This window comes from Periplaneta americana, chromosome 12 (assembly GCF_040183065.1).
Source record: "Periplaneta americana isolate PAMFEO1 chromosome 12, P.americana_PAMFEO1_priV1, whole genome shotgun sequence".
NCBI lineage: Eukaryota > Metazoa > Arthropoda > Insecta > Blattodea > Blattidae > Periplaneta > Periplaneta americana.
In genome coordinates, this window is record NC_091128.1 from 175074759 (window position 1) to 175093122 (window position 18364).

The following is an 18364-nucleotide window of genomic DNA, read 5'->3' on the forward strand; positions in this document are numbered from 1 at the left end:
TACTAAGACAATTGATAGTGGAAATGTGTAATAGCGCCATTCGAATATTTATCATATTAGTTCCTTGTACAATATAAGTTAATTAATTCGTGGTCTGTTTGCCATATTGACTGTAATAAGGTTAATAGCAAACTAATGAATTCAGTTCTATTAAGCCATAATAAATAAAGTCATATGTATAATATCTTTGAAGCACGTAGCTGTTGTTAATTGTGCCCAAGTATAATGTTTAAGGGTTTATGCATTAACGAATTAGTAGCGTAGCCCTAATGGCTATGATAAGGGTTCACTGAACGAAAGATCCTAGGATCAAATCTCGGTATATGCAAAGGTAAGTTACCGGTATGTATAGACTACTAATTTAATATAGAGTAGACTAGCTGGTAAAATTAAGTAGGTAGAGAGAGAAAGAGATAAGTAGAGGAAAATATGTGCGTGAGTGAAGTGGAGTGTGTAGGATTGGGACAAGAAAAAGCTCGCTCAGTCCGTGGATAAAAAAAAAAAAACTAGCCCGGTCTTTTCATAAAAAAAAGGACTCAACGCGCTTTGGGATCGCACTCGTCAATAAATTGTTATAAGAAATTCATTCAGCATACTTCAGTATTACGTGGAGCTTGCAGCATTTTTACACGTGATCTAGCTTAATAATAAACTGCAACAATCATCATCATCATCATCCTTCACGAATTAGGCCTCTCTAGACCTGTTTCGGCCCCATCTAGCAGTCTTCTTAAAGGTCTTCCTGGTCGACGATGTCCTCTAGGTTTATACTGCATCATAATTTTTGGGATTATTGAATTTTCCATTCTTCTTACATGATCTAGCCAATTGAATTTGTATCTGCTGATTTTTTTCTTCTACTGACTCTACTTCTAATTGTTCTAAAATTTCTTCATTCCTTTTTCGGTCTAAAAGAGTAGGCTATATCCTGCTGTCCTGAAAAATTTCATTTCCGTTGCTTTGATTCTGTTCATGTCTTTTTTCTTTAATGTCCAAATCTCGTTTCCGTATAAAAGGGAGGGTAATGCTAGTGTATTATATATTTTTATTCTTGTAGACTTTTGTACTAATTTAGCTTTTAATGTACTGTTTATTATTCCTAGAATTTGTGTAGATTTGGTAATTTTCTTGTTCACATCTTTTTCATTTTGATAAGATATTTCACAACCCAGATAATTGAAATTTTGCACTTGTTCGAGGCATTGGTTATTGTGTATTATCTTACTTCTGACTCGGTCTTGTCCTAAAAATGCCATTACTTTTGATTTTTGTGCTGAAATTTCCATCCCAAAATCTTTTAATATTTTATTTAATGTATACAATCCTCTTTGCAAATTATCCTCTGAATTGGAAATTATGACTTGATCATCGGCATAGAGTAAGGTATTTAATGTTAGAGTACTGGTTATTTTGATTCCTGATGTGTAGATTTGGTTCCATTTTAAAATAATTTCATTTATATAAATATTAAATAAAGTTGGTGATAGTGGACAACCTTGTCGAACTCCATTATTAACTAATTTTCTTTCGGATATACAGTTATTTATTTTGACACTTATTTTGCTGTCTGTGTAGATTTCTATTATATTTTGTAATAGCAAATTTGGAATATTTTTATTTTGTAATATGTCGAATAAAAGGTCTCTTCGGACTTTATCAAAAGCTTTCACAAAATCAATAAAAGCTATATGGGTTTCTAAATTAAATTCTCTTCTTTTTTCTAACAATAGTTTGATACTAAATAATGGATCTACACATGATCTTCGTTTTCTAAAGCCATTTTGACACTCCAGAAGGAAAGTTTAAACTGCAACAAGGTGCAAAAAGTGGTGGTGAATGTTACCCTTTCCCGTGTTCAGCGATATTTTCGCTCACTCATCTCATTGCAATCTGACGCTCAGCACACAGTATCCTGTTTCTGGACCCATACAGATGTTGATCTTTTGGGCACCATCCATGGATTAGTGTTCAGTGCTTGCAACAAGTTTCAAAGGTTATTGGATAGATGGCATTTCTGGGGTTGCGAGTTTCAAACAGATATTTAAATACATGCGGTAAGATATTATTATAACAGTGTTGTTGTGTATAATCGTGAATAAAAGATTAATATATTGTGGTAGAGAACGAGAACATACATTCTACAGGACGTTGTACATAGAAAAGTTATTTTATAACTTGTCTCAACTTATTACATGAGAGTAGACAGGTAAATTATAAATAATATGCCTGTTGGTCGGTTTTAACCTTAATTTGAATGCTTTTTATAGTAGTGTTTTATTGTATAATGTGGTAGGTTGAATGATATCTAATTGGTGAAAGGTTTAAAAATCTAAGTGGAAAGTAGCAGTGATGTTCAGTTTATATGACATTTCATCTGACATTATGTCTGAGAATTGTAAGATGTGTAAGCAATGTTGTGGGAGATAGAGACTAATGAATTTGAATATGATTTTGCATTCCTTAGATAAATTACCCTTTGTTATTAATGCAGTAACATTGTGGTCATTCGTATATAGACTACTGGAGTAAAGTTTGAATTGTATAGAATGTGTAAATATTAGCTGTAAGAGACATGAAAATTATTCGGATGTTAAGCTCATTTTGTAGTGATCGGCATGTTGTATTTCTGTACTGTCTTGTTCATATATACATTAGAACGCATAGTTTACTTTGACAGTTTTACTGATATTGCGTGAGACTGAAAAATGTCATACATGTTACTACATTTCATTGAAAGAACTGAATTGATACATTATGATGGGCATTTTGATTTTGGTTGTGTAGGCCTAAGCATATTTATTTTAATTAAAATGAAAATGTCTAGAATTATATTAACATTAAAAAGGAATTAATTAAGCGTAATATTCCTAACATTAACATTCCAAGAAGATAGCAATTTTGATATGTTTTCATCTGTGCTAACTCTTCGAAAACAAACTCATTCCTGTTTAACATACAGTTACCGGTACATTTTATAACAAATCACATCTCCGAAAAGCCTAGTTTTCCTAGATTCTTTTCCTGGGAGTAAGTAGAAATTCCTCTGGAAGCAATACAAGACAAAACTTGCTGGAAATCAGAATTTATTGGGTCTTGTACTAGTACAGAGTAAATAATCGCTAAGCTCTAGAATACAGGTACCTAAGAAATTTTTTGTAGTATTAGTGACCATACCATGTCGAGCCTCCAACCAAAGGAGAGGGAACAAGTGAAGTTAAGTAAAGATGGCAGCTGGTATGCAATGTATTCTGAAGAATTATCCCTGGACCAAAGACTTTGGCTTATTTTAGTAGATGTTACGAAATATGAAGCTAAAATGATTAATGTGTTTAAGCAGCGAATGAAGACAAGTTTTTTTCCCCACTGGGCCAAAAAACACTCACTTTTTCTTGCAAAAAAAAAAGTGATGGACAAATAATATTTTTCTTGGGATGATTGTATTGCATAAATTTCTTTGTGCAGTTGGCTTCCAAATAGTTATTGTCATCTGAAACATACGTTATCACTCACATGCCCATTTTCCGAACATGTCGGTGTAAGAGACAGGAAGAATGTATAGTGTATAGGTGGAACGTAGGCTACTCCAGGAGAGACAAGATGTCAGCAACTTTGTTCTTTTTCGACTGGTCAGGGTCCGTCATATTTTAGCTGAAATGCAGGAATTGAGTTCTGCCTTCCACGTTTTCAGAGATTAAGTTCATGCCAGACATCATTACGAACTGTGTGACTAATAAATACTGATGACAGATTTTCTGATGTGACCTTCAGCAGACATACATCCCTTAGGTCCACACCTGTGGAGTAACGGTCAGCGCATCTGGCTGCGAAACCAGGTGGCCCGGGTTCGAATCCCGGTCGGGGCAAGTTATCTGGTTGAGGTTTTTTCCGAGGTTTTCCCTCAACCCAATACGAGCAAATGCTGGGTAACTTTCGGTGTTGGACCCCTTCATATCATTCAGACGCTAAATAACCTAGATGTTGATACAGCGTCGTAAAATAACCCAATAAAATAAAAATAAAATACATCCCTTAGCTTGACAGAAGGCCACTGGGAGAAGCCTCGAAGTAGATGGAAAGATGAAATTAAGAAGGAATGCATGGAAATAGGAATTACCAACTGGGAGGAACTAGCAAAAGACAGAACAGAGTGGAAGCCTTTTGTGAAATCGACATGGAGTCGACATGCTCCGTAATGTCCTTTGATTGATTGATTTTAATTGAAGTAGCAAGTGTCAACAAGATAGCTTTAAATGTGTATATTGAGGTATTCTTTCCAGATAAATTAATTCTGTGGCCGGGAGGAAAAAGGCCTTAAGTCAATGAGATTTTCAGATATTCTGAAAGCGGAAACAGTTCTCTACAATCTGGTAAAATGGCTAAAGTCAAATAAGACTCCTGACTGGATTTATAGAGCGTTACCAAATGTCCTAAGTGCTTTTTGAATCGAGCACACACAGAATAAAGGCCTTAAGAATATTTAATACTTTATTCCTTACAGACCATCACAGGTTTACTTTCCATGCTTCCCTATTAAAAAGGTCTAACTTGTATTTTAGCCATTTTATCACATACTGATGTCCTTTCCTTTTAATTCTTTAAGCACCAGGGTAAATAGTCCTATAATTGTTTAAGACCCATTTTGCATTTCTAATAATTTACATTTCTCATTTATTTTGACATGAAAAAGGTCTTATGTTTAAATAGTCCCGTTTACTCAGTTTGGGTTCTAGTCTTAAAAGGGCTTAAGTGCGGCTATTTTTGGAAATAACCAAGAAAATTGTTAAATGAGCAACAGTACCTATTTTAGAAGAAATATAAACAAATAATATCCAGGAAAAAACCTCTTAACTTAATTAAAAAACTCTGTAATTGGTACCAATTTTAATCTTTCTACTGCTCTCCTGAAAAGTATAAAATTTTTGCTTAAGACCTTTTTCCTCCCGGCCACAGAATTACGTATGTATAAAAATGCCATGGAAACATTCAGATAGTTTTTTTTTTTATCTCAAAACTGTACTGAAGTGACTGAGGTCCTTTCTGCAATCATCAATTCAATTAATTTCTTTACTGCCATCTTAAAATTTTATTTGTGTACGTATTTGTGGTGGTATGGAAGGGATAGTCTTAACTCCACCATAATAAATAAATAAGTTAATAAATAATAAATGTTTGGTCTGGATGTTGCAGGTCTATTCTGCCTGTGGAACACAATTGTGAAGGAATGGACCACGGCCAGTGCTTGTGCTAAGTGGACTCCTGTGCGTAGATTTGTGCAATTCGAACCCAAGTGCTTCAGAATGGAAGAAAGGGGACTTGTGACAAGTGCTTGGACTCAGTGCGAACCCAAACAGAAGGACGATGATTCCATCGTTGTAATGAAACTCTCGTACTCCGATGTTGAGGATCATGCAGTGGACGAAGACGACTCGACTGTGGTGAGTTACAAAACAGTTCACTTGAGTGCAGCATTGTATATTGTTTGCTGTCATGATGATGTGTATAACGTTGTGTTGCTTTTCACTAACTGGTGATGAAAATTTTCCGGAAAATTAGGCTTTTTTATCAACTTATTGATTTTTCCAAGTTTCATAATTGAGATATTCTCTGGTTAAGTGCAGAATCTCGAATTTGATATACAGAGCATTAAACATTTCAGAGCTGATATAGCAGCATTGTACAGAATGGCATTCAAATGTTTCTAGACTAGACGGCATTTCGGAAGGCGGTCAGCTGCTACATGTGCCGTAGCAATTCTGGTATGTGACGTCACAAGCTTGTACAGTAGAACCATTCAGAATCAGTCTATAACAAGTACGTCCAGAGTTCGTTTGTTTGTTTCAATACATTGAATAAGTAAAACTAACATTTACTGTGTATGTAAGATAAATAAATGGAAGAAGAGACTGTAAAAAGACAAGTATTGCACAGGCAGGCACGGATAATAATGTTTAAGGTGTACTGTTAATGCAAGTTATCTTGAACCTTCTGAGTGGGGACAGAGGGGCAGAGGGAAGGAAGCGCGTAACGCGGGTGGAGCCAACTGAGTTGTTTGCGCATGCTCTGCAGCATAATCTCTTGTCAAGAAACATAGAACTATTTCCTTCACTGCGTACCAGTAGTGTTACCATGGAGCAGCAACCACAGGGTAGTAATTATGGTGAAATCACACCACTGCGGAGAAAAAGTAGCGCTGTTATCCATAGCGGAGAAAGAGAAATTATCGCAAATATAATTAAATGTTGCGAGGAGGAAAAATTAAACAAATATTTGCTGGAACCTCTTGATAAGGAATATGAGAGAGCGGCTAAATACTCTGGCAAAAGTATTAGTTCCGTGAAGAGAATTAAAAATAATATTGAATTACAACCGAATGAACCTCACACTACTCGGGAAAGAATAGATATGTAATGTTTAGAAATTATTGCTATAATAGTTATGTACAATAGTGTGTGTACTGTGAACGACATAATGAATTACTGTTGTAAGTTATTATTTTCTTATAGTTCTACTAAACATATTATTTCATTCCAGAATTAGGACTTGTGTAAAGTTGAAGTGGACGACTTCGATCAACACGTTATTCGGGATACAATCGAAGAATTCTATCGTGTTCAGAAAGTAGTACATAGTCTACGATTAAGAAGATAATTCCGAATGGATGATGCCATTGGCGAAATAATTAATTTTGGAACAAGCGATGATGGCAGCAATGATAGGGATATGGATTGTGTATAATTGTAAATTAATGTAAATTCAAATAATAGGCCTGTAAAATGTTGTTATAAGAATATGTACATATTAGCTGAAGGTGTAAGTCATGCAGGCCTATATAATGTATAGAAGTAGCTGTAGTAACTCCTCCATTGCCGGTCCTCAGCCCGGATGAGAGAGGAGTGTACACACGATTATATTTAAATACTTACTCATTACAGGTTAATTAAAGCTTGCTACGAAACTATGTTCTCCTCTCAAAACCGGAGTATCGATAGAAGATGATGTCTGTATTGAACCAAGTTCTTTTATAGTAGAGAGCCGTAAGGTAAAAGAACCAACGTTTTCTGAAAAGAGTCACGTTACCCGAGGGAGGGGCATCCTTGCCGTGCCGTTACGTTGATGAGTACACGCCGTACCGAGCAGTTCCAAAGACAGACTTAGGGGATGTAAGGTTCAAGATAACTTGCAATGACAGTATAATTATTTTAAAAACGTTGACGAGCAGAATGCTGGTGGCCATATTGATGCTGACTGCAATGTTGCCAACGCGCAAGAAACGACTGTAGAAGCATGTGGTGTGGGATTGAGAACCGTGCAAAGAATATTGTTAGTGAAGGAAAGAGGGTTTGTTTGGTGTCATGTTTACAGTAATCAATGGCTAAGGTCATTATTGTCTTTTGATAATTTAAATTCTCTCCTGCGCTATTTGTATTGCACGTGCTCGTGAAGTACGATGTGGCAATGTTGTACGCTGCCTTGCTCTCTCTATCTGTCTCTCTCGACGCAAACGCTAGCAGACTACCGCCTTCCGAATTGCTGTCGACTCTAGAGGGTGCTGTGTTTGTTGGTGGGAAATAATATATTGTCAGGAGGGAGATATGTTATTAAGAATTCAATATATATGCTGGAAATGGAAAAGCGACGTAATGTATGTTAAGTTGTCATTTCAGGCAACACCTGAATTTTTCCACCTCTTCAAAGGATAAATTTCCAATTTTTATATTTCCATTTCGTACTATGTTCTGGTCACGAGACATAATCGTATACTTTGTCTAGGTATTATAATGGATTTTAAATTGACATGGGAGCCTCAGGTCGATTTTGTTTGCTCTAGGCTTTACGCACAGTACTGTTTATCTATTCGAGTAACTCAGTTAGTAGAGCAGCTGGCTACGGACTAGAAGGTCTGGGGTTTGATCCCAAGTGGTAACGGGATTTTTCTCGTTGCCAAACTTCCAGAACGGCCCTGATGTTCACTCAGCCTCCTATAAAATTGAGTACCAGGTCTTTCCCGGGGGTGAAAGGCGGTCAGAGCGTGGTTCCGACCACTCCACCTCATTCTAGTGCCGAGGTCATGGAAAGCATGGGGCTCTACCTCCATGCCCCCCAAGTGCATTCATGGCGTGTGACGGGGATACCTTTACCTTTACCCTTTTTTTACCATTTATCTATTAAGACATTTAAAGAACCTGTTACCAAAACAGTATTCGTAAATCAATTATTATGCACTCTTCAATAGTATTTTGACTTACGGTGCCACTGTTTGGGGAAATAGTAGTGGTATGCAAAACGTTCTTGGTATACAAAAAGAAGCTATTCGTATTTTGACTGGTTATGATGCACATTGTTCCACCTCTTTTTATTAAAGAAGAATCAATCTTCTTAATGTATCCAACTGTTTGCTGACAACATGAAGTCCACTATAGTTTATTCCGTTGTTGTTTTTCACGAGAAATGAGGGGTATTTTGATCGGTGTTCATTATAGATGCCTGTTGCTAGTAGCCAGAGTTGGGGTATAGTCAATAAAGAAGAAGTTCTAACTAATAAAATTAATATATACAAGGTGAGCTAATGAAATGGTTGATTTTAAAACTTTAGTAATTATTGCACTGATTACTTTGAAATGAAACTTTCACTTTACATTCAAAGTGTACAGAATAGCATTTACCTGTACCTCATGAAATTCTTATTTTCTGAACACTACATCGCGCAGGTGGGACCCATTTCGTTGCACACATTCTTCAAGTCTAAGTTGTATGTTTCCCATTACATGATGCAACATGCCCACAAGAATTTCAGCAACTTCATGGAGAATTTTTCTTTGAGTCCTTCGATGTTCTGTGGAGGTGAATTTTTGGAGACCATACTCTTCAAATATCCCCATAAGAAAAAATCGTATTGTGTCAGTTCTGGAGATCTCGCAGGGAATGAAATGTCTCCATATCTTGAGACAATGCGGTTTGGAAATAAACGTCTGATTGCATACCTGGAGCATCTAGCCGTGTGACTGGTCACACCATCCTGTTGAAACCACGTGTCTCTATTGATGAGAGGATTATTGGCAATTTGTGAAGACAGAAATTATTGAATCATTTGGACATGTCGCTGTGATGTTATAGTAACAGATGTTCCATTATCGTCCTCAAATAAAGACCGATGATTCCAAATGATGCTATTACACACCAAACTGTGACTTTGTCACTGTGTAATGGTTTCTCATGCATTTCATAAGGGTTAGTTGGTGACCAGGATCGAAAGTTTTGTTTTTGGCGTATTCAGAGGGGTGGAAATGTGCTTCATCGCTCATCAGCATATTGTGGACAATGACTTCGTTAACATTTAGATTCAAGATTTGACAAAATGTCATGTGGTTTACTTTATCAGCATCTTTTAATGTCTGCACTACTTGAATTTTGTTTCAATGCATGTGTAAGTCCTTATGAAGAATTCTTCGTATACTGGTGTTTGACAAGTCAAGTGAAATTGCATGACAGTGGGCAGAATGTTTAGGAGTACAGATCATAGCAACTCTCACGACATTGATATTTTCCGTGGTACATACAAATCTTTGCTTACCTGGAGACTTCTTCTTTAATGCAGAACCAGTTACTTCAAAGTTCTGAATTCAGATTTTTATTGCATGGGCTTTGGTAAGGGATCATTGCGATGGATATTGTAAAATTGTTGAAATAGCCATTGTGCAGAAATGAAACATCATTATTTTTGTAATATGTCTTAATAGGAAAAGCACGTTGTTCCCCCATCCAACGTTCCATTATAAACACTCTAGCTCCATCTCACTTACTGAATGCCTCCAGACGTGCAGCATCTGCTGCTGAATTAGCCGTGAAAAAAAAAAAGTCAATAAGTATGCTCATCTTTTAGACAATTATATCTTTGTCCCCTTTGCTGTGGAGACCTTCGGTCCTTGGAGTCATGTTTTGGTATCTCAAATCGGCCAAATTTTGATCTCCATTACTGGTGATCGTCGTTGCACTACTTATTTGTGTCAACGTTTAAGTATTGCAGTTCAACGCGGAAATGCAATGAGCGTTTTGGGTACTCTTCCCGAGTCCAGCCCTTTGGATGAACTCTTTCTCTTGTACAATTTATTTAGTATAGATAGATATTTTTAGAAGTAATTAATTTTTTCATTACAAGATAATATTTTATACAAAAAAATTATATTATATCATATTTTAAATAAAAAAAATTATAAACAAATGCTATCAAATGAAGAATAGATTGTTGCATGTAACAATTAAAATACCCGACAACAGCCGAAAAGACACGAATCTGAAATTAGCCAGTTTCATTGGCCATCTTGTATTTATATTTAAATGCCTTATGAAGGTTAAATTAAATTAAAATGATTGCAATAAATTCGCTGTCATACATCAATGTAACACTAGGATGAATTTCATTATTTTTTTCAGAATGAAATACTGTTGTATAAGTTTGGTGTTGGTCCAAAAATACGGTTTCTAAATTGTGGCTCAAATACACTTTCTTAGAGTCCTCAAACTGAATTTATAGCTTGAGTTACATAGATGCCCTGCACCATTCACTAGGCCTATGTAAAAATAGTTAATAGAGTGATGTAGCAAAAGATATAACCATTTTAATGTAGGCATCATATTTTTATGTTAGTGGCTATAGTATCTAAACCAGGCCTGCAGAACTCGCAAAGTAGGGGAACTATGACGTCAGCCTCACTCCACTTCTATTGGGGATATCGACTTCCGCCCCGAGAATGAATGTTGATGCAGCCGAGCGTAACTAGAACGCCGTGACCGCACAGATAGAAAAGGTGGGTGGGGTAAAAGAGGGGAGGAAAGCAGTCGCTCTCAAGAGCTACAGTTCTGCAGGCCTGATCTAAACATAACTGCTAAACTGTTTGGAGGACCGCACCTGCCGTTGGTTAGTGGGTCTATAAGACCCAGTCAGGAAGTTTGTCAGACAACTCCACTGACCATATCCCCTCTTGACCACTTAGGGGACGCTTATGTGTGCCATGGCAGGTCGGCATACTGAAATGGCATTCCTCCATTTTTGTTTGAGCAGTTTTGCCGCTATGACTTGGTCCCCAGAGTTCGTTTGTTAAAAACAGGTGAGGTGAGGATGGGATTTGAGTAGGGGAGGTTATGGAATGCACTCCACTACTCCTTCGAACCCATATAAAAATAGCAGAATCCCTTTTTTACACATTTCAAGGGACAAGGGAAATTGGTGTAAATTGAGGGAAAATACTTGTATGGTACAAAATTACAGTAACTTACTGATCTCACTCAAAGAATAAAATTATATTTTTTACTACCATAGTTTTTTTTTTATAAAGTATCTGATATTTTAGTTTTTCTTCTTTTGTTTCACAATGATTCCACTAGCTTTCCTAGTTCATAAGGGTTTCTCGAACATAGTGTCATTACCAACCCCCAGATTTTTATGTTTTAAAAGACAAAAATGAGCTTTTTTCAAGCCAGGTTTTAGGATTGTTTGGGATTTTTAATTTTCTATTTGGTTATAGGTTTTTACAAGAAAAAATACTGTATTAAAACATGGAACATACTATTACTGTATAGAAATACTATTAGATTTACATTAATATATCCGTTTTCTTCTAAAATATTGAATATTAAAAATAATGTTACAAGTTCTGTTTACTTACATTTAAAAATGATTACGTTGTTAAGTATAAAAGAGCATTATATGTGTGTCCTGGATAGAATGCTATATAAAATTAGAACAATTGAATCGTGTTCCAATTAGTGATGGGCGAAGTTGTTCTTTTCCCGGAACAGTTCCGACGGTTCCGGTTCCGAAAAAATACTATGTTCCAAATAACAGTTCCGAAATAACAGTCACCAGTGGTGATGAGTCGGAGTCGTTGAGTCGTTCAAACGAACGGTACAGTACCCTCCCTCTTCACCATGCAGCTCACACTGGAGCACTCATAGGCAGGACATAGTACACATTCTTATCTATAGATGGCACTGCAATGCACATTCGAATCGATTTTGGAAAACTGCTGTGCATGCGGACAGAACTCAAAAGCTTAATGTTAGTAATTACACAGCTGTTGACTACAAGGACAGAATACAACACTTTGTTTTCGTACATAAAGTTATAAAGACATGGTAGCCAACTAAAAAAAAATAACATTTAAAACATATGGTATGTAATTTCTGTTCTCTCTCTTACATAATAAAAAAAAAAGACAAATCATTAATTTTTATTTTTACTTTTCTTAATGCAGTTATAATAATAATAATAATAATAATAATAATAATAATAATAATAATAATAATAAATATTACAATTTCATAAATAAAAAATATATATATTGGCAGTACTGAAACCTGGAAACCCCGCAGTGGGTTAGTAAAATGTTGGAATCGCATCTTTACCAAAGTGTAATTTAAACTTCGCATTAAACCTCGCTCTCCAAATCAGTACTTATATGGGTAGTTTCCAACAAATAATGCTACAACATTTTTGTCGTTCTTTGATAACAGAGAAGATAGCACAAAAACTTGTGCTTGTCAGACTTAACCTCAACAAACGACATACAGCCACCGCAAGGATTTCAATTTCCATGCGCCCCCCTCCAACCACGTGAGAGTTTCAAATACCAACTTCATCCAACGAAGTTCCAAGTACAACATAAAGAACAACGAGAACAGTGTAACTGCTGCTGTCGTTGGTTCATCGGAACAAGCTCCGACGTTCCGACTGTTATCTCGGAGTCGGAACATACCCTGTGCAACGCGGTACTGCGAGCCCGCAACAGCTGGGCAAGTGAGCAGCTCGGAGTCGGAACACTGTTATTTCGGAACAGGAGGTTCCGACCTACTGTTCATTTTTGCAACAGTTCCGAGACCGGAACAGTTCCAAAATAACTGTTGTGTTATTTTTTACCCATATCTAATTATTACGGTGAAATCCATTTACTTCCTAAAAACAAAGTAATAACAGCGTACTTATGACATCGGGAGAGGAAAAAGCATTATTAAAGATTTAATGAGCGTTGTAATCATAGTAGTAATGTTGTTCAGTGTTTGAGCAACTCTGTGAAGTTCATTAAACATTTATTGTAAAATACGTGTACATTATTGATTTAATTAAGGATAGAGGATAACGCAACATTCTGTTTAGTTTCCCACTACCTGTTTTAAAATACGATTTCACATTACAAAGCGCGCAGTGCATTCTCATAGCATGTCAGGGGCCGCAAGGGCTGCGTTGCAAGAGGTCCGAATCGCTGAAAACCTGGCCAAAAATATTTTTTTCAAACTTTATATAAGAAACACACAATTACCATAATAATAATAATCAGTAGTCATTATAACATGACCAAGTGCTTATGGTTCTGGCCAATAGTTACGAGCAACAATAACACAACTATTTCTTAATTAATTTTGCATTTTTGTAAGTGAGTTTTGAAAATTGTCTGGCTTAATAGTACAAAATAAAGTGATAAGCAGTGGCGAAGCGTAACAAAAAAGTATGAGTAGACGCAAAATATCTAAATCATTCTGAGAACAATAATATATTTTCCCTTTAAGCATTAGTGACAAGACTGGATCAAATAGTTCGGAGACGTGCCTTTAAAAACAGGACTGTTTTCGAAAGGAAGACTTCTTCTATTGCCATTAAGTCTAGGGGTTTTTTAGTGGTTTATTTTACGACGCTCTATCAACTGCTATAGTTATCTAGTTGCACAAAAAAGGCATTCTCATTTGTGCAAAAGTGAGAGTCTGGCAAGATATGAATGGTTTATAAGGAGCTCCTAACAGTATTCATTTCCTGTCAAATAGCGTACACAACAATGTACAGGGTTAGTTAAAAGTCCCGCAACACCTAAATAAGTTTTGAAGCATGTGCTTCAGTGACATGAAACTTGGTATGTGGGGATAACCATATACTAAGAACTCAATAATGGTATTACCGAGTTTTTTCTACTTCCGGTTTAACCGGAAGTTTCTCCAACTCTCTTATTTTAAGTGGAACACCCAATATATATTTCTATTTTTGAATAAAGCTCATTAAGAGCTTTTCAAAAATTACCCACGCTTGATACTTCTGTACAAATTCAGTGTTACTAAGTCAAGAAAACAGAAAAGTGTATCGAATATTACAATAATGAACGCACCACCTAAATAACTTTTGAAGCATATGGTCCAGTGATATGAAACTTGGTATGTGAGGATAATCATATGCTAAGAACTCAATAATGGTATTACCGAGTTTTTTCTACTTCCGGTTCAACCGGAAGTAACTCCAACTCTCTTATTTTAAGTGGAACATACCCACACTTGATACTTCTGTACAAAACGCACGAATAATCGTGATACAAGTGCGATCATTTTATATCCTATTAAAAATTGCAGTTGATATTTCTGGAACTAGAGAAAAAAACACGAGGAATTCAAGCGCGATAGTTCCTTTCCTATAAAAAAACACTGGTGGCTACATATCCTGTTTTTCGCGTACGGTTCTTAACAATACTAATGATTAAAGAGGTAATATTACCTTCGACAAAGTTCCTATTGTTTTTATTTGCGTACCTCGTTCTCAAAGTTCTCGTTTAGGTTCATGAACATTCAGTTTACTCATCTATATTCTGCATACTGCAGATTTCCCCATCCATCTCTTAAGGGGAATCTCTTATACCAGTTTAAACTATTAGTTATTGTAAATTAAGTTAAATTATGAGGTAATAAAATCCTGAATTATATTAAATTATACTAGGTTATACGAAATAATTATAAATACAGTGCGTGTCAAAAGTCATGCATATTTTCTGCTACAGCTAAATGGAAATATTTTTCGAAAAACGCTCGAACACGTCAAACAGTATATTTTAAAAGACGCGTTTTCACACACACAAAAAAAAATCATTCTTGATATCATTGTGCGAATTGTGACGTCATCGGAAACATTTTTAACCGACACTCTGTATTTTTCTATATACTTACCATCTGAAAGATTTTATTATCCATGGCTATACAAGATGTCAATTGTTTCATGGTTGCTATGGTAACAGAATAAATACCGGTACCTAGTTAAAATAAATGTGTTACAGAAGCAAATGGATGATATTTATTACGACGCAACAGTCCCCATATGGTTGGTTTCGATACATCAAATGTAAATTGTAATTCAGTAAGTGAAGAATGTAATGTCTATCTCCAATTCTTCAGTAACTGATGATGGTCTACCCGATCTTTGGACATCTCTCATATGTTCATTTTCATTGAATTTGTTTTGTATTCTACTCACAGTAGATTGATAAATAGGAGGTCGTTCTGGATGTGTTTGATTGAAAAGTGCACATATTTCATCTTATGTACGTTTACTGTCACCATATCCAGTCATCATTAAAATCTCAATTCTTTCACTTTCACTTAATAACATCGTTATTTTCTGTTAATTTCTACGAATAAACTTCTTCCACAACACCAGGAAATCCAACTATTTGTTTTGTTACCATAGCAACGTGTGTTCTATAAAACAATTGAGGGCTTTGCCGGAAGAAAGGCGGATAGACCTATAGACAGGTCTGGGTGCGTGTATAACATTTTATTCAGGTGCGTTTTAAAATCTTAGATTGCATGTACCTCAATTCGCCATATTGACGTATACGCCCTTTTTCCGGCAAACCCCTCAATTGATCTTGTGTAACCATGGAGAATAATAAAATCTTTCAAATGGTATACAGAAAAGTACAGGGTGTCATTTAAAAATGTTTCCGATGACGTCACAACTCGCACAACAGTGATATCAAGAATGGTTTGTTTTTGTGAAAAATAAAAGTCTTTTAAGATATACTGTTTGACGTGTCCGAGCATTTTTCGAAAAACATTTCCATCTAGCTGTAGCAGAAGATATGCGTGACTTTTGAAACGCACTGTATAATTTTGACACGCACAGAAAACCAATAAGCGAGAGAATCTAATCAACTGTAGCATATGGCATATATATATAGCACTACAACATGTTGTGCAGCATGGAACGCTCCTACATATAACGCGTAAGATATCTCTATTGGAAATTAAGCTGCAAAACCAAGGCCTCCTGTGAAAAATAACCTGCACGTAACGACAGAGAATTATTACTAGTACAGGCTAATAAAGTTATCGTTCTTTAACATCACTGTCACCAAGTTAATAAGCTACGGTTATGTTAAAAAAAATAACAAAAGCGTAGAATTTATTGAGGTTCACAGGTGGAATAATGAAGAAATTTCTCACGCGTTAACAAAAGCATATAGAATGCGCAGTATTGAAAAGAAAACATTTCGCTACCTGCAGTGAGAAAGAAATGCGGGGCTGTAAAATTGTAACTGGAAATCAGTTACAAGAATCACGCTTCAGCTAAGATTAAAACTGATATTTTTGCAGTTACACATATACAGGGTGAAGTGGAATAACCCTGTAGATTTTCAGAGCGAATAACTCATAGAGGTGTGTGACTCGCGGCGGTCCAGATCGAAAAGGCATTGACTGTGCCGTATTTCGCATTGTTGTGGAAAGCTGTGTGAACTGTGAAATGTTTGTTATCGGTTGTAATAACTGTAAATGACTAAAATACAATAATTTGAATAATGATATATATATATTTTTAATAATTTATTGATCGATCAGCGCATTTAATGCTTGTAATAACTGTAAATGGCTAAAATACAGTATTTTGAATAATGATATATATATTTTTTAATAATCTATTGATCGATCAGCGCATTTAGCGCTTGTAATAACTGTAAATGACTAAAATACAGTATTTTGAATAATAATATATATATTTTTTAATAATTTATTGATCGATCAGCGCATTCAGCGCTTGTAATAACTGTAAATGACTAAAATACAGTATTTTGAATAATAATATATATATTTTTTAATAATTTATTGATCGATCAGCGCATTTAGCGCTTGTAATAACTGTAAATGGCTAAAATACAGTATTTTGAATAATATATATATTTTTTTAATAATTTATTGATCGATCAGCGCATTTAGCGCTTGTAATAACTGTAAATGGCTAAAATACAGTAATTTGAATAATGATATATATTTTTTATAATTTATTGATCGATCAGCCCATTTAGCGCTTGTAATAACTGTAAATGGCTAAAATACAGTAATTTGAATAATGATATATATATATATATATATATATATATATATATATATATATATATGTATTTTTTATAATTTATTGATCGATCAGCGCATTTAGCGCTATACAGATCATTTCTAAATAAAATATAAATACAATACATGACACTGAATTGAGGGCAGCCTTGATTGGGCTCCTCAATGAACAAAAATAATTGTTAATAAGTAATTATTTACATAGGTTGGTGTGATGATAAATTTTGATTATAATATGAGGTCCATTGGAAGTCGGCTCTTGATTCTGGTGGGAAATGTGGACTTACTTCCGAGAGAGTAGTGGATGGCGCCTGGAACATTTTCTAGGTTGTTATAGAACTTCTTAGCTTGTGAATGAATAAACTGTTGGATTGTGTCAATACCAGTTTCTCTGTGTAGTTGGCTGTTACGGACAAACCAAGGAGAATTGAGTGAAATTCGTAGGACTTTATTTTGAAATGACTGGATGTGTTTAATTTCGCTTATTGCAGCTCCTCCCCAGACATGACAGGCATAAAGCAGCAGAGGTCGTAATAGAGATGTGTGAAGTAGCATGCAATTTTGTAGCTTTAGAGATGATTTCTTGTTGAGGAGCGGATATAATTTAGTGAGTCTTGAGTAGGCCGATTTAAGTTTGTTGTTGATGTGATGTTTCCATGACAGACGGCGATCTAAGTGCACTCCAAGATATGTTACAGCTTCATCCTTTGGTTTCCATGGCATCACGTTGGTTGAAAGATGAATAATAATATGGGACAAGGAGACGTTTGTTGCACTATAAATTGTAAGAAAAAGAGGTCAGAGTTATCCTTCTTCCGAAAGATCCAGGAAGCTGAGTTTATAAAATATAATATACGCTTTATGAAAATAATATATGAACCTCATGTATTTCCCAGGTGGCGACAGGATTTTTTTTTTCTCGTTGCCAAACTTTCAGAACGGCCCCGAGGTTCACTCAGCCTCCTATAAAATTGAGTACCGGGTCTTTCCCGGGGGTAAAAGGCGGTCAGAGCGTGGTGCCGACCACACCACCTCATTCTAGTGCCGAGGTCATGGAAAGCATGGGGCTCTACCTCCATGCCCCCCAAGTGCCTTCATGGCATGTGACGCGGATACCTTTACCTTTTTTTTTTTTTATGTATTTCGTATTTCAATAGTGGAAGGAAGATGTTAATTTTTTCAAAAGAACACGATATCGAAAGTACAATACATT

At 35.6% G+C, this 18364-nt stretch overlaps 1 protein-coding gene across 1 annotated transcript in view; it reads left to right on the forward strand.

Moving 5' to 3' along the window:
* The first annotated feature begins 1996 nt into the window (after nt 1-1996).
* LOC138709997 (uncharacterized) overlaps nt 1997-18364 on the forward strand; it is a 142059-nt gene continuing 125691 nt past the window's right edge. Inside the window, exons 1-2 of the mRNA XM_069840675.1 lie at nt 1997-2054; nt 5188-5435. Of these exons, the coding sequence (XP_069696776.1) occupies nt 2006-2054; nt 5188-5435 (297 nt within the window). The 5' untranslated portion in view covers nt 1997-2005. The remainder of the gene's footprint in view (nt 2055-5187; nt 5436-18364) is intronic.